The sequence below is a fragment of the Populus euphratica genome, unplaced genomic scaffold, assembly GCF_000495115.2.
Source record: "Populus euphratica unplaced genomic scaffold, PopEup_1.0 scaffold22.1, whole genome shotgun sequence".
Classification (NCBI taxonomy): Eukaryota; Viridiplantae; Streptophyta; class Magnoliopsida; order Malpighiales; family Salicaceae; genus Populus; species Populus euphratica.
Window position 1 is genome coordinate 14141 of NW_011499863.1, and position 18807 is coordinate 32947.

The window sequence follows — 18807 nt, forward strand, 5'->3', positions numbered from 1 at the left end:
TCAGCTTCCACTCCACCAATCTTCGATCCAACCGTCCAGAATGAAGATCAATGTGTCTAGAAGCTGCTGTCAAAATCTCAGCCCGATCCAACGATGAACGAGCTGGAAATCGAAGAAAGAATGCAGGCTGCTCTACTGCCTTTTCTTCTCTTTTTCTCTCTTGATTTTCTTCTCCTCTCTTCTTTTTTCAAATCTGTTGCTACAGTACCCGAACCACACTAATATTAACACCAAGAGACAGCCATCACATGACATTTAATGTGATGGTCCCACCATCACATGGTGTGGGACCATACACAACAAATCTCCCCCTCACACACCATGTGAGGAATTCGCCATACTGGCGATCAATATGTAAAATTCAATTTAGGAGGCTCTAACAAGCCTGCTTCCTTTTTGCAAAACTCAAACTTCTCTCTCGGTAGAGGTTTGGTCATCATGTCAGACACGTTGTCATCAGTATGGATCTTCTCAACAACAAATGACTTCATCTCCATAGCATCTCGAATCCATTGATATCTAACCTCAATGTGCTTTGATCGAGAGTGAAAAGTAGGATGCTTACTGAGATGGATTGCACTTTGACTGTCACAGTGCAACACAAAGTTCTCTTGAACTAAGCCAAGTTCATGCAAGAACTTCTTCATCCATAACAACTCTTTGCCCCCTTCAGTAAGAGCAATATATTCGGCCTCTGTAGTGGATAATGCAACACATTTTTGCAACCTTGATTGCCATGAGACTGCTCCCCCTGCAAACTTCATCAAGTATCCTGATGTGGACTTTCTAGAATCAACATCACCAGCCATATTTGCATCTGTGTATCCATCCAACACAGGTTTATCATTACCAAAACATAAACTGAAACTAGAAGTACTTTTGAGATACCTGAGTATCCATTCCACTGTTGACCAGTGTTCTTTACCAGGATTTGAGAGGAATCGACTAACCACACCAACTGCATGAGCTATATCCGGCCTTGTGCAAACCATGACATACATCAAGCTACCAACTGCGGATGCATAAGGAACCTTTTTCATCTCATCTTTTTCTTCATCACTTGAAGAACACTGCTTAGAACTTAGTTTAAAGTGGCTTGCAAGTGGAACAAACAGGTTTGGAGTTGCTCATGTTGAATCTCTCAAGTACCTTTTGAACATATCTCTCCTGAGATAGCCAAAGTTTTCCCTTCTTCCTGTCACGTGTGATCTTCATACCAAGAATCTGTTTTGCTGGTCCCAAGTCTTTTATTGCAAAAGACTTGCTCAACTCTTCCTTCAACATCTGAATCTTCTTAGCATCATGGCCAACAATCAACATATCATCCACATATAACAAGAGAATAATAAAGTTTCCATCTGGAAACCTTTTCATAAATACACAATGATCAGAAGTGGTCTTGTCATAACCATGATCCACCATAAAAGAATCAAACTTCTTATACCATTGTCTTGGAGCTTGCTTTAACCCATATAAGCTCTTTTTCAACTTACAAACTAGCTGCTCTTTACCTTTTGCTTCAAACCCTTCAGGCTGCTCCATGTAGATCTCCTCATCCAAATCACCATGGAGAAAGGCAGTTTTCACATCAAGTTGTTCTACTTCAAGATTCAAACTAGCAGCTAAGCCAAGCACAACTCGGATTGAAGACATCTTGACCACTGGTGAAAAGATTTCTTCAAAATCAATACCCTTCTTCTGACCGAAGCCTTTCACAACCAATCTTGCCTTGTACCTTGGTTGTGAGCAATGTTCATCAATTTTCAACCTGAACACCTATTTGTTCTTGAGTGCTCTCTTACCTTTAGGAAGCTTCACTAACTCAAAGGTATGGTTTTCATGCAAGGATTTCATCTCTTCTTGCATTGCTTTCAACCACTCACTTTTCTTCTCATATGACATAGCTTCATCAAAGCATTCCGGCTATCCCCCATCAGTGACCAACACATACTCATGAGGAGAATATCTGGTGGAAGGTTGGCGAGGTCTAGTTGACCTTCTTAATTGTGGCTCATCTGGAGCTTCCTGCATAACCTGTTCAGGAATAACATCAACATCATTATTAGCTGCTTCAGGATCACCAACTAATGGCTCAATAAGAGAACCACCATTATCATCATTTTGCAAGTCTCCCCCATGATTAGCAAGCATCAAAGGTAACTGTGGAGCAGGTATTGGAGTTGAATTAGTTGGAATAAAAACAGTAGACTTTGTTTTCTCTTTCTGTTCAAAGTCTTCAATGGTTTGATCTTCAAAGAAGATAACATCTCTGCTTCTTACAATTTTCTTCTCCTTTGGATCCCATAACCTATAGCCAAACTCATCATCTTCAGAGCCTAAGAAAATGCACTGCTTTGTCTTGCTGTCAAGCTTAGACCTTTCATCTCTAGGAACATGTACAAATGCCCTGCATCCAAACACTCTTAAGTGTGCATAAGAGATATCTTTTCCTTTCCAAACTCTATCTGGAACATCAAATTCAAGAGGAACAGATGGAGAAAGGTTGATAATCGCAACTGCAGTCTTCATTGCCTCACCCCAAAAGGACTTAGGCAGCTTTGCATGAGAGAGCATACATCTAATTCTTTCAACAATGGTTCTGTTCATTCTCTCAGCCACTTCATTCTGCTGTGGAGTCTTAGGAACTGTCTTCTCCAACTTGATACCATGTTCCCTGCAGTACTTCTCAAAAGCACCCTTATATTCACCACCATTGTCAGCTCGAACACATTTGAGCTTTCTACCAGTTTCTCTTTCAACTCTGGCATGAAAATCCTTAAAGACATCAAACACCTGATCTTTGGATTTCAAACAAGTGGCCCAAATTTTCCTGGAGTGATCATCAATAAAACTAACAAAGTACAATGCACCTCCAAGAGACTTGTCAATCATAGAGCAAACATCAGTATGAACTAAATCAAGAACATGTGATCTTCTATGTGAAGGTGATCTTTGAACTGCAACTCTGTGTTGTTTGCCAACTAAACAATGAGTACATGTGTTCAAGTTCATACCTTTTAATGGAAGGTAGTTCTTCTTGGCAAGGATGCCAAGGCCTTTCTCACTTAAATGTCCAAGCCGCTTATGCCACAGATCAGTAGAGCAATCTTCAATTGCATTCACCTCCCCTTTGATCACCTTGGCTTGTGACATGTAGAGACCCATCTTCTTCCCTTTAGCAACAATCAGGGAATTTCTGGAAAGCTTCCATTTACCATCTCCAAAGTAATTGTGATAGCCTTCTTCATCAAGAGTACCTGTAGAGATCAAGTGTAGGCGCATATCAGGCACATGCCAAACATCTTTGAGTAGCAACTTGCACCCAGTATTGGTTTCCAACCAAATATCTCCAATGCCCACAACACTAGCCATCCCTTGATTTCCCATCCTAACTTGACCAAAGTCACCAGCAGTGTAGGATGTGTAAAAATCACGTCGGGGTATAACATGGTAAGAAGCTGCTGAATCTGCAACCCAGGTGGTATCCTGACATGCAAGATTAACACAACCATCATCACAAACAATGGCAACATCACCATCAAATACAACTGCAGCTGTACCATTCTCTTCATTCTTATCTTCATCTTTACCCTTTTTATCTCTTTTATACTTTCTGCAATCCTTTTGCATATGCCCAGGCTTGTCACAATAATAGCACTTAAAACCCTTCCTTGACTGAGATCTTCCTCTTGGCTTCCATTTGCCTTTTCTATTACTGGATTCTCTATCTTGCTTGCTGCGAGAGAACCTGTTTGGACTTCTCCCTCGACTTTCTGTAACAAATGCATAAGACTCAGAAGTGCTTGTGCCTTTCCTCCTCTTCTCTTCATTGAGGATACAATCCTTCACTGTTTTCAAAGTGATCTTCCTATTCGGAGTAGAATTGCTAAGTGACACCACCAAAGTCTCCCAACTATCCGGCAATGAACTCAGTAGGATCAGTGCTTGCATTTCATCAGCTAACTCCAGATTCATCAATGACAACTGATTTAAGAACCCTTGGAATACATTTATATGCACTGAAGCATCTTCACCATCTCTATACTTCAAATTCACAAGGTCTCTAATTACAAAAACCTTGTTTTGTGCACTCTCCTTAGCAAATGTTTCTTCTAACATCTTCCAAACTGTATAGCAGTCATGTTCTTGAGAAATATGATTAATGGACTTAGAAGATACCTATTTTCTAACATTAGCAATAGCCTTTCTATTTAGCCCATTCCATTTTGCATCATCCATATCATCAGGCTTTATTCCTTTACATTCAATCGGCAAAGCCAAATCATTGCAATATAAGTGATCCTCCATCATTGTTTTCCATAGAAAATAATTTGAGGAAGTAAGCTTTATCATGCCTGAATCTTCCTTTTCCATTTTAACTGCACAAGAAATTCAATCGACACAACCAGTGCTCTGATACCACTTTGTTGGGAAAACTCGGAACAACCGGACACCAATTTACCCGGATCAATTCAGCGGAATACAATTCAATTTCCCTCTTTGTGCAGTAAAACAGAATCAAACAATGATGAAAATAATGCAAATAATCACAAAATCAACACCAAGATTTTTAACGTGGAAAACCCGATGCGGGAAAAACCACGGGACCGTAGTCCACCTAAAAACTTCCACTATCAACAAATAATGAGTTCACAATCATTCTTCCTCAAATTCAACTAAGGGATACAACATATATATCATCAAGAACAACTTATTCTCGGATTACAACAAGATTAAAGGAGAATTATTTGAGAAAAACTCACAAAACTGACAGCCCGTTTTATGTCAAAACGGTCAGCTTCCACACCACCAATCTTCGATCCAACCGTTCAGAATGATAGCCCCGTTTTCTATCAAAACGATCAGCTTCCACTCCACCAATCTTCGATCCAACCGTCCAGAATGAAGATCAACATGTCTAGAAGCTGCTTTCAAAATCTCAGCCCGATCCAACGGTGAACGAGCTGGAAATCGAAGAAAGAATGCAGGCTGCTCTGCTGCCTTTTCTTCTCTTTTTCTCTCTTGATTTTCTTCTCCTCTCTTCTCTTTTCAAATATGTTGCTACAGTACCCGAACCACACTAATATTAACACCAAGAGACAACCATCACATGACATTTAATGTGATGGTCCCACCATCACATGGTGTGGGACCATACACAACAAAAAGTGGAGCTCGATATTCCTATCCATGATCGTGTTTTATCAGCAGGCATCCGACTGTCATGCATGCAATGAACAGAGCAAATGACAGAAATCATGCAATCAGCATTCTAATTCGAGAACTCCTATCACAGAGCTTTGCATATGGTACTGCTCACGTGGTTTTATGAGCCATAATTGCCTCGTAATAGAATTTAGCCAAGTTCATTGTTTGAGTCTTTGAGGTATATACACCTGCTGTTTGTTTGATAGGAGCAAATAGTGAGTGCCAATAATATTGACAGTGCGAGATCTGTGATGAAGATTTTGTGGATTTGTCAGAAGCATTTTGGAAGAATACATAATTTCTTCCTTTTGTCTCTTGGATTAGAAATAAAATTGCTTTCCAAACAATGGATAGTGATTAATCACTCTAGGAAATTCCGTTGGGAACCTGATGGTGGCACTGCCTAAATGATTTGGATACTAAATGCTAATGTATAGAGTCTCTGGCCTCCTAACAAGGTGGTTAGGTAGTAATTGAGTATTTTGGAGAAAACCATGAAGTATAATCACCAGCATCAACTTTTTCTGACATACCCACAGATAAAAGTTTTTTTTAGTTAGGTTCACTGTCCTAGAAATGAAAGCAGTTATTGTAAAGCTATAGTATGCGTCTATCTTCAGGGGAAAAAGTGAATGCAAGACTGAGCAAAACACAATATATTAGGGATAGAGTGAGGCCTCTTACGAAAGTGGCAGGTATGGAGAGCGGTGGAACTGTGTCCAATCGAATTTCGGTCACCTTTGGCCGAAGGATAATATCTGGAGTAGTGTTATGGACAGCATCAGATAAGGGCACCTTCTGAGCTGATCCAATTGGCTCAGTTGCTGGAATTCACCAAGGGAATGCTCGGGTTTCTGATTTCTTATCAGAGAAAGTTCCGGTACGTAGATGTATCAGTAGTTTATCATTACTGTCATTTTGAGAATGATACAAAGAGGCTCAAGGATTGCTTATAGAGCTGTTAAGTGTTGAATAACTTCAAAAAGTTTTAAGGAATGAGGTGAAACTCAAAGAATGATTTTATAATAGTTTCTGACAAGCTATTTTAAGTTTAAATTTTTTTTGAAATTTATATAAATTTAAAATTATTTTATATTTAATTTTATTAGATAGGATGTGATAAGAAGATTTAACTATATCAAATAATTATCTCATCATTTTATTCCTAAGACTCACAAAAATATAATATAGCTTATAAAACAATTCAAGATAAAAACTTTCTTTTAAGTATTGAAATGATGATATGTTAAATGATTCTAGTTATTTGTTATTTAATTAATAGACTTATTTGAATTTAATAACTGATTTTTTTAAATAATTTTTATTTAGTTATATAATAAAAATAAATGTCACAATTTCAAGAATCAATTTTAAAATAGATATTTGTTCGAGATCGTGATAACCTTATATAAAATAAAATAAAAATCACTCATGAAATTTATTTTTTAATCAATCTAATATTAAAAAATAAAATTAAAAAATAATATTTTATTTTAAAAATTATTAATAATATTAACTAAAAGATTAAATTGTCTCTAAAATTATGAATAAGTTAAAGCCCTGATGTTAAGTTATAAGATTGATTTAAAAAAGAAAACAACTAAACCCAATGTTAAGTATTGTTTTGCGTTAAAATGTGCAGGATCACGTTCATTATGCTACTTTTGATTGATTTATATCCTAAATTATATGAGTGTTTGAAAATATGATGGTGATTATTTTTAATTTTTGTAAAAAATATATTAAAATAATAATTTTTAATTTTTTTTTCAAATATTTTTTTATATTAGCTCATAAAAATAATATGTAAATTCTAAAAAAAAAATTAAATTTTTTCAAATATATTTTTAAAATATAAAAACAAACAAGTTTAAAAAAAAAAATAATGCCTACAAGCTAAGTTTCACCGACTTGCCACTCAAAGGTGGAAAGTTGATCAATTGCCCTTTTAGGTTTAGGCAACCAATTCATAGAGAGAACCCATTGCTGATTTGTCATATTCATGAAAGGATAAACTCAGTCTATATACAATTTAAAATAAAAAAATAATAATTTAAAACAAAAAATAAAAAAATAATTATTTCAAAAATATTTTGGAATGCAAAATCAGCTCAAAATTAAAAAGTTAATCAATTGCCCTTTTAGGTTTAGGCAACCAATTCATAGAGAGAGCCCATTGTATTCATGAATAAAAACTCTATTCAATGCTAGACTCTGGGGCTGGTGCCTTTTTTACACCATCTTCTTGCGAGGATATGCTCCTGCGATCTTTATCTCTTGGAGAATGATGTCGACTAGAGCTATTACCATCCGAAAGAGTGTTTTCACAGTTGTCCGTGGACATTTATGCTAAGGTAACGTTGGTATGTTGAACAATATTAATTAAAAATAATAAATAATTATCATGTTTTGTATTTGGACTACATTAAATTAGACTAGATAATTTATTTTATTTTGTATTTAATAAATATTGGATAGGATAAAAACTAACAAGATGCTACAATTATAATGATATTCATCATGTCTTAATTATCTAATATTTGAAGGGTAGATTATAACATATATTTTAACTCCAAAATTTAATTTAATTTCTTAAACACAATAAATAAAAGTATTTTTCTAGAAAATCGTTATTAGTATTTATTTAAATATTATTTTATTTTGAACAATATCCTTAAATAGAGCTACTCCAACGCTGTAGATGTCACATTTCTCATTCTTCTTTAACGTGTAAATACATGAAAATCAATTAAATGTTACAGTTTGTTACGTGATGAAATTTGAATATTTAATTAAGCACAATCAACATGGGAAAAAGTTTGGCTCCTTTTGTTCGAATGATAGGCATGCCTATAGCTTTTTGGTTTTATTTCCATCGAAAAAATGATTAATTTTGGATTGTAGTTAATATCTGTTGGACTCTTTAATATTTAGTAAATTATTATTTTAAACGATGTACTTTCTATTATTTTTTCAAAATAATGTCATTTTAAAATTGATTTAATTGACCTAGCTATCAATTTGATTTATTCTTGTTCTATATATATACATATATAACCTCTTTAGGCAAGAATTCTTATGCATGTATGTATGTTCTTAAGTAAGGCTTTCACATACTTCACTTCCCACAAAGAAGAATAGCGTGTGTGCGCGTGTACCGTGCTTCTTAAATAATGCTGACAGATAAAATAGTATAGCATCATAGATTAAATTAGGACATGTAAGCTGACAAAGTACAAGAAAAACATATCCATCAAAGGAATCTAAGATCACTAGAAGTAAAGAACAAAGGTTTAACCTCGAGAAGATTCATGGCATGTGGAGGCTATATACGTGCATGCATTGCTAGAATTTAATTGCTTTTAGGAACCTGATTCAATAGCTGACTCTTGCTTAATCAAGAAATTAATATAAAGACCAGTAGGGTCGTGGCTCAGCGGTTGTTGGGTCTGTTTGCCTTCCTTCGAGCCTAGATTCGAGTTCTAATGGGAGTGGGGTTGGCAAATTGTTCCCTTTATATTTCTACTGGGTCCTTTCTGTGCGGTATGCATGTCACTCCCGCGGTGCCTTACCTATTCACTGGGCTTGCAGGATGTTCAGTGGACCGTGAGATTAGTCGTGGTGCGCACAAGCTCCCGAACATCCATGTTAATAAAAAAAAAATTAATATAAAGGGATTAAAAGAAACTGATTATTTTAGCCTCAGTTATGCTTGTCCGACTCATGAGTATCAAACTTTTGCACATATAAAGGTAGTATTTAGGAATTTAACTTTTCAAAATTTCGGAAAGGGATTATATATATTGAAGTGAACCCCATGTGCTGATATTCTTGCTATTATACAAGATTCGAAATCGGGGCTGGTTCTATGCTTAAAGGGATTTGCTTTGCACAAAGTTGATACCACTTGATATATATATACATTTGCTCACTTTTTTTTCCTCTTTGAAAATTAAATTTTCTTTATTTAATTCATGGAATCCTTCAGAATTGAATGTGAAAAAGTTTAAGTTACATATATTTACTCCATGCAGATCGAATTAATCGTATTGTTTGCCAATAATCGTTGTAATTTAACGACATGTTTACCTTTTCTCTTTAAGAGGTCTAGGAAATAACAAAAAATAACAATCATATTGTTTTGATCAACTTGATTAATATTTGATAATAAAAAATATAAATATAAATATAAAATACATAAAAACATTTAATTAAAGAAACATATATATGTTTCATCCAAATTTAAGAAAGAAAAATTTCTTATACAAACTTAATCTATGTAAGTATAAGGTGATGATATCTAACTTTTCACGAACAAGAAGTTTTACGTGTCAATCTACTAAATTGTTTTGGCTTACATAGATCAAGTTTGTATAAAAAGTTTTTTTTTTTTAAATCTGGGTGATAGTGATTGCAATTTGATCCTTCATTTTATTGAATATTACATTTGTTCCATCTGGTTTGAATGCAGTTGCACTTCAATATAGTTAGTGTAAAGTTGACTTGATTGTCGACTACTTCAAAATAAAAAATAAATTTATCATCAATACTGAATGGCAAATGCATCAAAAACCAAACTATTGTATGATAGCCTCTTTGAAAAATCCATTGTCTTCTGATAACATTAACAATTTAAGATTCTTGAAATCATTATCTAAAATTTTCTTTTTTGTTACTAGGAGAGGTTCTAGCTCGACACCTCTTTGAGGATAAGGATATGATATTGTTGTTTAAATAGTGAGTTGACTCATAAAATTGTATAATTTTATGAGTTAACATGTATTTAATATGTAAATAAAATTAAAAACTAATAAACCAGTAAATTTGGTCAAACTCAATTTTACTTGGTAAAATCAATAAACTTGAATTGATTTTACAAATATTAAAGAAATATAAAATTATGTAATCTAATAATCTATATCTTAGCATTTTCATTGTTTTCAATTTATATCTTACAAAATTTATGCAAATTTGATAATCAAATACTTGATTTTAACTATAATTATTAAAAAAATATAACGATATAAGTTATTTGTGGATTTTATTTTTGTAAAATAAAAATATATATTCATTCTTACAATTTTTTATGTAAACTATTGATATATTTCTTTGTTTTAACCAGCAAATTTATAGAATAAAAATTATAAATAGGCATGATTGACTTTTAAACAAATTAATGTTAAATGACCTACCAAAATTTAAAAGGATTCATTTCTTGTAAATGATAAAATAAGTGAATCGATTTGATCAAAAAGTACAGGAATTAATATAAAAAAATAAAAATATTTGGATTTTTTTATTATTTATTTTACTTTTATTTTAATTATGTTATATTATTAATTAATACTTGACTATAATTATTAATATATAATTAGTTAAAATATTTTATTTATAATTTTAAAATTCAAATTTATAATCCAAATTTATATTATATATTCTACATCGTGTAAAATAATATTTTTGATAACCTTGGAAATGCTAATGCTATCTCATATTTGTTACCACATCAAAATGGATGATAAAACCTGGTGAATTTCCTTCTTTTAACCGTAACTAATGAAGGCTCACATGATTTTCACCGCATTTTGAGTCTGAAAATATAAACCACCGATATTCCTGCAGGTAATTTACCTTCCAAGAAATTGCTACGTAATTTTCTTGAATATATGCAATATATCCATTTCCTTTAACAGACAAACAGAAGACAGGACATACAAAGGTAATGAAAAAAAACATGGATGTCTTTGGTTCTTGACATAATTAATATGTTCAAAAGAAATTGTGCCTACTGCTTTGCTCAGCATCTTCTTCATTTGAAGAGATATCAGTTATACTGCTAGAGTTCGAAGATGACGATGAAGAAGATGAAACTGAATAAAAAACAACCTTATCTCTCGCCATAGAATCAAAAAATCTCGGCTGAGTTCGCCTAGCATTGTTATTTGTACAAGTTTCAATTATCTCATTTCTTGTTCCGCCTTTGTTTTTCAGGAATACTCGGCATACGACGCATTTATCCAGTTGATAAGAAGAATTCTGCAGAGAACATCAGACTGAATGTTATTCATTAAAAACAACTCTTTTTTACACTTCAACTCTTTTCATCCTTTAACTTTGCAGGTTAATGCGCTTTTACTTGTATTTTTAGTAACTGTTTTGTAACCAGGATACCATTGACTCAATGATAGACAGGTCTTTGGATAATTAAAACACCCCGACTATTATCAAAAAAAAAAAAAATCAGAAAAAAAAAAAACAAAGAAAAGTGATCGACATTTTTAACTCAGAAACTATAAAATATGATTTTTTTTGGTGGCCTGAGCAGTAAAACCTATTAATGCAGACAGTACTGTTGCATAAAACATGTAACAATTAATAACTTGCCTGGGCTGAATTCTCTGTCTGTGGAAAATTGCAATCTGTAGTTTCTTCTCCTACATTAACAAGGCGGTATTCATGCATGACCCAATCAGTTCTAGACCCATGTGTCGCCTTCCCTCTATAAAAAACAAGAGTCTTCTTCATCCCCACAATATGGTTATTCTTCCAGCTTGAAGAAACAATTTGTTTGTCTAAGCCAGTTGCTTTCCAATAACCTGAAGCACTACTTCTATTGACTCTATTTCCATTTGGATACTTGGTCTCCTTGTTGCTGAAGAAGTATCTTTCTTGCTCCATATCACCTATAACACATGCATGATTACTTCTCTTAACTTCCAATGCAGGGAGACGTTTTACAGGCAAAATATTGAAGAATATTATAACATTAGACTAACCTGGCAACTCCCAGGGATCATACTTGCAGACATTGACCTCGTGAATGACTGAAGCAGGCAATGGCCATGAAAGGATTTTGCGTTTAAGGTACTGAAAGACAAGCTCTTCATCAGTTGGTTGGAAACGAAAACCAGGAGGCAATCTGATCTTTCCATCTCGAACAAAGTTGAGCTTTTCCATACTGAATACTCTCTTGAAAGGAAATTGGCCTTTGGCAGCTCAAATAAGGCAATGTGTGAGCGACCAAAGGCAGCTATTTGCAGCGCACAGAGAGAAAGTCGAGTTGGGTGGGTTGTAGGACTTAAGAGAGGGCTCTTTATAGTAATTGTGGTGTTGAACTGTTGATGGCATGTGTAAAGGCAGCAATATTTTTACGGGAGACTCTACAACAAGAAAATATGTTAATTTGACAAAAGGTTACCTAGCAATTGATTAAAAAAAATGAATTATTTATCACTTCATGACTGACATCTGTTGAAAATATTAGCTATTGCTAATTATACTTTAAATCAGTTTTGAGACTTAACAATATTACCTTGATTAGTCAAATATTAATCAAGTTTAGCTTTAAAATTAAGAATAAATACAGGGTTTTTTCTCTGAAAGAAAAAAAGATTTATAAGACCTTGAAAGCTATATAGAATGCCCCTCTAAATGTCTCCGACCATTAATTACTTCTTCTCTCTCTTTTTTCCTCTGTTAAATAAATAAATTGGAGGTTAATTCGGTGTTAAGTTACACGATGATTACCTCATTAATTTGATCTAAAAAAACCCAAAGTATTAGAAGTCGTAAATTTAACCACTAAATTGCGTTTACTTCTCGTGCTTTTACTGAAATATGAAGCATCCAACGTGCTTAATTAGGTCACAATGTTAAAGACGTGCAAGTAAACTAAAACCCTTTTGTCAATGGACATTAATAGGGTTGAATTTAACCGAGGAACAAAGGATATATAGGATGCTATCTGAAAGGTCGGTCCTTTTTCATAATTATATTCGTAAGTTTTTTCAAGTTTGGGATAGACCCGAACCTCGTAAGAATGAAGTCATATGACGTCATCCTTACTTATTCTATTTACGAAGGTGAAAAAATAAATAAATAATTATATTAGTGAAAAAAGAATCTGCTTCTTGCTTTGCATAGACATCTCTACTTGAAAGTCAACAATTTTCCCGTCAGCTCTCAGCGTTGTGTCGTCCCTGATGTTAACGTTATATACGAATGCAGCGAGATTTCTTCAAGGATAAAGATTTTAAATTAGTTAATCAAGAGAAGTTTAAGATCAAATTAACTAGAAGATTTAGTTTTGATTGATATACAAAATAGCCACAATGATATTCTTGATCTCATCTTAAATGTTATTTCATGGAAATAATTAGTGAAATCATATAGGCTAATTTATATAATTAATTAACAGTCCCTTAATTTCTTACCCTCTTCCCCCCACCCACCCCCAGAAACAAAGACAGTCCAGGTGATAATTGAGGTTTTATTCTTTGACGGGATGTTTTTTGAACTGAGAAAATTCCATGGACTAAATAATTTCCTTTCCTGCCATTGCACTCTTATAGATACCACGCCAAGGTAGAATGATCATATAAACAAGTGACTTGCAAAGTTACAAGATGATTTCTTGCCCGTAATTCCTTTTCTTATATTGCTTCTACTTTTCTTCCACCTTCAAGTCCTTTTTTTCTTATAGTGGCCCTGGACTTTGAATTTAAAGCATTTGTTTTTCAAAAAAATATGTATAAACAAAAGAACTTCAATGCTAAAGAGCCTCAAGTCTTCATCACTTTCCAGAGTGGATAAATTTAGTTTATGCAGAAACGTTCTAGCCATCATCAATTCTTTTTATAAACATGTCTACCTTGAGGTGTTTTAAAGAGCCCACGAGTTTTTTAAGTGTAATATATTGCTAAAGTTATAGAGAATTACTTTTTTTACTGTTTTTTAGAATGAAACTATAGAAAAGACAAGAATTGAAACAAAGATATTGCGTTCCTCTTCCCAATTTTGCAAGAGAGTTGAATGTCCTTGAGTTTTTGAAAGATTTTAATGAGATATAATATTTGAAGGGAAAAAAAACCCCATAAAGAGTCATGCTTTTATAACATTAAAGCAAAAGCCATGAAAAGGATTATAAAAAGTCAAAGAAGGTGACCATTTCCTTAGTAGGACATGAGGATTGGTACTTTTCTTCATTGCGAAGATGTTGCTTTTCTCTCTCCATGTAATCTTGATTGAGAATTTGAAATCCTCCCCAGTAAAAGCAGCTACTTTGTGTACATGGTTGATCGCCATTGCTTGAGACAACAGCAACAAAAGATATACATTTTTGTGACTTTTGAGCCTGCAATTCTTTCATACGAATACTATTTATATCGTTAAATATTGCCTTTTAGTCTTTACAGTACAAGCAATTTCTTTTCATGATTGTTTTTATTAAACATCGCGCATAAAAATAAATATAAAGAATATCATGAGAATAAAATAATCGAACAATTCAAGAAATTTCACTATGATCAAATTTAAAATAACATTGACATTCTAGAAAAATAAGCCCAAAAATAGACCCAAGCATAAAGAATATCATGAGAATAAAATAATCGCACAATTCAACGAAGAAATTCCACTATGATCAAATTTAAAACAACATTGACATTCTAGAAAAATAGGCCCAAAATATACCCAAGCATATATTTATGAGAATATGTCTTAAACCTCATAGATAGAGGATATTAATCACAATCCTAATCTTATAAGATTTTCAATTGCAAAAACCAACCTAACCCTACAAGGTTTTAATTAGAAGCAAAAATAATTATTTTTAGTTTGGTTTAATTTTTATCTATAAAAATTAATCAAATTAATTTTTTTTTTATAAAAAACCCAAAACCAAATCAAACCAACTTGTTTCGGTCGGGTTTGATTCAATTCTTAATTTCAAAAAATCAAAAAAACCTATACCAAAACTTCCATTGCCAAGACAATAGACAACAAAGTTTTACAAAAGATTGAACTGATCTTGTTTGAGAAACAAAACAAACTTATACCTCATTTCCTGAGCTTTGTCACCATCGAGATTAAGCAAATGGAAGCAGTGGTCTTCCTTTTCATTCTTGACAAGTTCAACAGTTCCCTTCCAACCACTCTTTTTCAACTTCTCATAATAATTCTTAGCTGCAACAGTCAAATAAAATAGTCTTTTTCAGCTACAAAGATAAACATCCTCTCACAATCAAAACTAGCAAGATCCTCTACACCCAGATTCATCCTAGGATCAAAAAGGGAGGGAGAGGTGAGCGGGGGCTGCTGGTGACTAGGGTTACTGGGGCGATAATTTCTTTTATTTATAGTATTTTGTTTTGAACCGGTTTAGTTTGGTCAGTATTAACTAATTTTTATATTATAAAAACTGAAAATTAAATCGAATCAAGATTTTTTTAACTATTCTAATTAGTTATTTTTTTCTATTTGATTTATTTGATTTTCTAGTTTTTTTTTACACACCCCTAATTAGGATTGATTTTGTTAAAATATCAGCTTGAATATTTGTAATTGCCAATCCTTTTCACAATAATGCTATCCACAACAATAACATCTTACAAAAAATGGTAACTAACATCAATGCGCTTTGTCCTTTCATGGCGCCTGCGATCTCTTACAAGATGTACGAAATTTTGATTATCATAATTAAAGCACGATAATGATAGTCATATTTTAATTACAACCGAGTTCACCAATCATGTTTCTTAGCCAAATAACTTATTTGGTTGTTTTAGTAATTATCTTGTATCCTACGTCTAGGATAAACAATGGTATGATAGATTGTAAAGTTCTCTTCCAAAAAATGACACAACTACTAAGATAGATAGGGAAAACAAATTTTTTTTGAGAACATGTCTAACATCACTAAGTGTCCTAGTTATTCCATCATGCATGCATTCTTATCCAAATTGTCTAATTCTAGCAGTTTGGACAAAATAATTGTCACCCATTAAATTAACTCAGCTACTAATTAATAGACTCAATCTAGTGATAATTAAGTTTTTCTCATGTTATTATTCAAGATAGAGATCATAAAGAAAACAATTACTGTGAATACACTAATTTGGTTATTAATGACTAGTTTAAAACTAGATAAAAAAAACAAAGTTGAGTTTTGCTGTGCCTGAATTTTTCAAGAGTATTCTAAGATAGAATTCTAGTGTTTGAATTTTGGAAATTTGGGACCTCAATTAATTGGATTGGTGGGTTAAATTGAGTGAGAGTCATTAGATTGGGGATTCGATTGGAAAAATTGTTTCTTGATGACCTAATTGAGAATGGGGTCGTAGTTGGTGGTACAGTTGTCACTTTTCCTCAGCTAGCTAATTTCAAACCATAATTTCTTTGACGATGACTGAGAAGAGAAGACGAACCCCATTGCATAAAACAGCAATTATTTTACTATTATTTTGATCAATACGTTGACAATCATACATATAATTAACCTCTTTTTATCAGGCATCAATTAGTGGTTATTTGATAGTTTTTTTTTAAAAAAGGTGATGCTTAATGCATAAGAAAGCTTGTTTATGCTAACACAATCATGGACCTTGGAGCACACTTTTCGTTCCATGAATGTGCAAGTCCACTTTATCAACTTGTGTTGCTTCTTCGGGTTATATCGAAGGTGAATTAATTTAGCATAATTGTATCGAAGGTTCAAATCCAATAAAAAATCTGTTTACTATTCTTGTCTTTTATCGCAAGTATAATTGTATAACCCATTAAAGGGATAAAGTCTCGATTAGGAGTTAAAAGTATTAACATTTAGATTTTAAAAAAATAAAAACTAAAAATAATAATATTTTCATTAAAAAAATAATTAAAGGGTTAAAAATCAAGTTTTTGACTGGATTTAGTTCTTATTAATCAAGATTTTTAATCAAATTAAAGGATTAACTTGAATTTTTTAGTAGATTAACTTAGATTTTTGATAGATTAACCGATGTAATTTCAGCTTTTTAAAAAAGTTCAAATGAATTATGGGTTGAATCTACAAGTTAAAAAGGTTAAATTAGATATTTTTTAATTGATTTTTTTAAAAGTCAAATTAGGTGCTGGAGTCTCGGGTTGAACTGCTTTTGTTTGGGTTGTAAATGTAGAAAATGACTTTAGAAAGAATTGCCGAAGTATTTTGGCAGCCCATTGAATTTAAGCCCAAGAAGCATTCACTAACCGCTTTCCTACTATTTCTTTTGGTTCCAAGGAGAAGCTTTGGCTTAGGGTTTTGAAGGAAGCGGTCGTCAAACAAAAGCAGGGTTTTAGGCTAGCTACCCAGGTAGAAAAATCAAAGAAACTAAAACAATGGATCCTTCATCAGTTAACTCAGCTGAATTGGAACGATTCCTTAATGTAAGTATAGAATCCCTCTTTCCCTTTTCCCAAATTCCCACCTTTTATTTTCTTGAGCTTTATTTTTTGAAAGATTTACACTTGTGGTTTTTATTTTCTTGTTTAGAATATGATTTAGTCTTTGAGTCATTAAAGCTCCCAAATTCCCACCTTTTATTTTCTTGAGTTTTATTTTTTGAAAGATTTACACTTTTGGTTTTTATTTTCTTGTTGAGAATATGATTTAGTCTTTGATTCATTAAAGGTCTCAACTTTTTGGTCATTACTACCACTTCATTGTTTTGTTGTCTGGTTAACGTAATTTTTGTCTTAATCTTTGTATTGTATTGAGTTGTTATTGCAAAACAATTCAAGCTTGATCGGACAACCTGATTTGGTTGGATAATTTGAATAATGGGGTTAGTGGAAAATTTTGTATGCTGGGTTTTTTGCTGATATGATGAGTAAACTCAATTTTTGTATGTACAGTTTCGGTATATTATTGGTGTGGATAATATTCTTGATGAATGTCCTCTTATAGTACTGTGTTGTTGGTTCTTGTTTCTTGCTGAGGGAAGGTGCTGATGCGGTTTTATGTTATCACACTAAATTTTAAACTATTTGATTCGCTTCGTGAAGAATTCAGAACTGTCATTTGGTATCATGGGCTTAATTGTACGGGTAATTGTGCTATTTTATGAGTAACTATGATGGGATAAATTTGAGATTGCATGTCTGCTTAGAACAGAGAGTTAGCAGGAAGACTAGTGGAGGGGATTGTTGTTTTTTTGGTAATTCGAGTATCTTAAGGAAGACAAATGTTGGGGAGCCCTTTTTTGTAATTTAAGTCTCTTAAGGTAGTGAGGGATGGTTGCTGTCATCACCTTGCTGGATCTTTGATATTTTACAATGATGTATGTGATTCTGATTTTGGAATGATTTTTTTGGTTTTGCAGCAAGAAAAGGAAAGAGCTATGGTTAATGAGATGGTGGCAAAGCTTACAAGTGCATGCTGGGACAAATGCATCACAAGTTCACCGGGGAGCAAGTTCAGCTCAAGTGAATCATCTTGCCTTTCTAACTGTGCTCAGCGTTATATGGATATGAGTCTTATCATTATGAAACGCTTCCAGTCCATGAACTGATTTCATGAAGAATTGGCCTACTGTATCGGTTTGCAAGTTGCAAATGCGCTCTAGCTTCAATCATTAGTGGATTACAGTAGCTGAAATGCCTTGCATTTTTGGAACTAAATCTCATATTTCTCTCTCTCCATTATCTTTACATCAACTTCTGTATTTTAAACACCATGGAATTATTATCCTCCCATCATTTGATGTTGCATAAATGATGTCCCGTTGCTTTCAGAACGCTTTCTTTTTTGTCTTAAACTTGTGCAGTTTCGAGTAGTGGGGTGTTGTGATTAGCTCAAGTTGC

At 33.2% G+C, this 18807-nt stretch overlaps 2 protein-coding genes across 2 annotated transcripts; one reads left to right on the forward strand and one right to left on the reverse strand.

The window, feature by feature from the left end:
* Positions 1-10840: 10840 nt before the first annotated feature.
* Positions 10841-12292, reverse strand: LOC105125260 (NAC transcription factor 25-like). Its single transcript, XM_011025624.1, has 3 exons — positions 11985-12292; positions 11593-11891; positions 10841-11244 (listed from the first exon to the last, which is right to left on the reverse strand). The coding sequence occupies exons 1-3, from the start codon at positions 12163-12165 to the stop codon at positions 10978-10980; spliced, it is 747 nt and encodes a 248-aa protein (XP_011023926.1). The 5' UTR covers positions 12166-12292; the 3' UTR covers positions 10841-10977.
* A 4916-nt stretch (positions 12293-17208) lies between these two features.
* TIM8 (translocase inner membrane subunit 8) lies at positions 17209-18740 on the forward strand. The gene is made up of 2 exons (XM_011025625.1): positions 17209-17391; positions 18327-18740. Exons 1-2 carry the CDS (start codon positions 17344-17346, stop codon positions 18513-18515), a joined length of 237 nt encoding a protein of 78 aa, XP_011023927.1. The 5' UTR covers positions 17209-17343; the 3' UTR covers positions 18516-18740.
* Positions 18741-18807: the final 67 nt, after the last annotated feature.